At 48.0% G+C, this 1,135-nt stretch overlaps 1 protein-coding gene across 2 annotated transcripts in view; it reads right to left on the reverse strand.

The window, feature by feature from the left end:
* Positions 1-152, reverse strand: part of S1PR1 (sphingosine-1-phosphate receptor 1) — a 2,884-nt gene extending 2,732 nt beyond the window's left edge. Inside the window, exon 1 of one of the 2 annotated variants that reach the window (XM_019473110.1) lies at positions 12-152. In XM_019473110.1, coding sequence (XP_019328655.1) covers positions 12-24 — 13 coding nt within the window. In that variant the 5' untranslated portion in view covers positions 25-152. Of the gene's footprint in view, positions 1-8 lie in introns of both variants that reach the window. The other variant, XM_009283226.2, reaches the window with a different exon arrangement.
* Between the last annotated feature and the right edge of the window lie 983 nt (positions 153-1,135).

The following is a 1,135-nucleotide window of genomic DNA, read 5'->3' on the forward strand; positions in this document are numbered from 1 at the left end:
AGTGGGGCGGGTGCCAGAGATCATGGTGCCCGGCTGGGCGCCGCTTCCCCAGCGGCCACCGGACGGTGACACCGAGCGCAAACCCAGTGGCTGCCCCGCAGCTCCTTGGCCCCACAGCCTGCCCGGCACTGCTGCGCAGCCTCAGAAACCGCAGCCCTGAGAACAAGAGGCACAAAGGCCAGAGTTAAAAGAAGGCAGGCAAACAATCTAACAAATGATAAACGGTTCAAGATAATCCGCTAGTTTAATCGTATATCAGAGTCACAACTGTATTCACACGGGAATCAGTTTCATTCAGCTGTTAAAATACATTTAAAAGATGGTTAGGCATATTCAACTGGTAAAGCTAATAAGACAAAAAAAGTTCTGTCATGTAGAGCTGAACAGGTAAACTGGAGTCGCCAGGGACTGCATTACTGGAGTCCTTCCAATGCAAAAGAACTCGGCTCCCCAGCAGTAAGTTCTAGTGTATCTTTTTCTTCAGTAGGAAACATACCTTGTAATACAACAGCAGAGATTTAGGAAGCGAAAGGGCTTGATGTGATTTAACTGCAAATGCATAAAAGCCTGCACAGAAATTGCTTGACAGGAGACCTGTATTCTCCTCCATTAATAAAGTTGGAATATGCTTTGGAAGGGGGCGGCTATGCAATTTACTGATGCCACCTCGAACAGTGGTGAATTCACTGATGTACGTAAGCAAGAGATCATCTCAAAGCTGTGAACGGGAAAGGGGTGCCCTTGCTCTATGAAAGTAAGCACACGCTTTACAAAACCCGGAGCAGGAAAAAGTTTAGAAGATCAAGAAAAGCATGTAAGTAAGCTAGAGAGCAAGCCCATTCCGTGGGTCTGAAACAAAGAATGGCAAAAAAATACCTTGCATTTGAATAATTAGCACCGCAGGCTTTTGAAATGGGCATGATTAAGGAATGCAGAGATGGAGGAAACTCCCTTTAGATGTAAACATTTTCTAGTGGACATTTAAAGGGAGTTGAAGACGTGAAATCACGCAAGGAAAGAAGAACAGGCAGAGTTGTTAAGTTCCAGCCTAAGCGGGGCAAAGCAGGAGGTGCGAGGCCAGCGGGCACGGCTCCCCGCTCCGCTCCCGGGCTCCAGCCCCCAGCGCTCCAGCCTC

The sequence above is a fragment of the Aptenodytes forsteri genome, unplaced genomic scaffold (assembly GCF_000699145.1).
Source record: "Aptenodytes forsteri isolate BGI_AS27 unplaced genomic scaffold, ASM69914v1 Scaffold181, whole genome shotgun sequence".
Classification (NCBI taxonomy): domain Eukaryota; kingdom Metazoa; phylum Chordata; class Aves; order Sphenisciformes; family Spheniscidae; genus Aptenodytes; species Aptenodytes forsteri.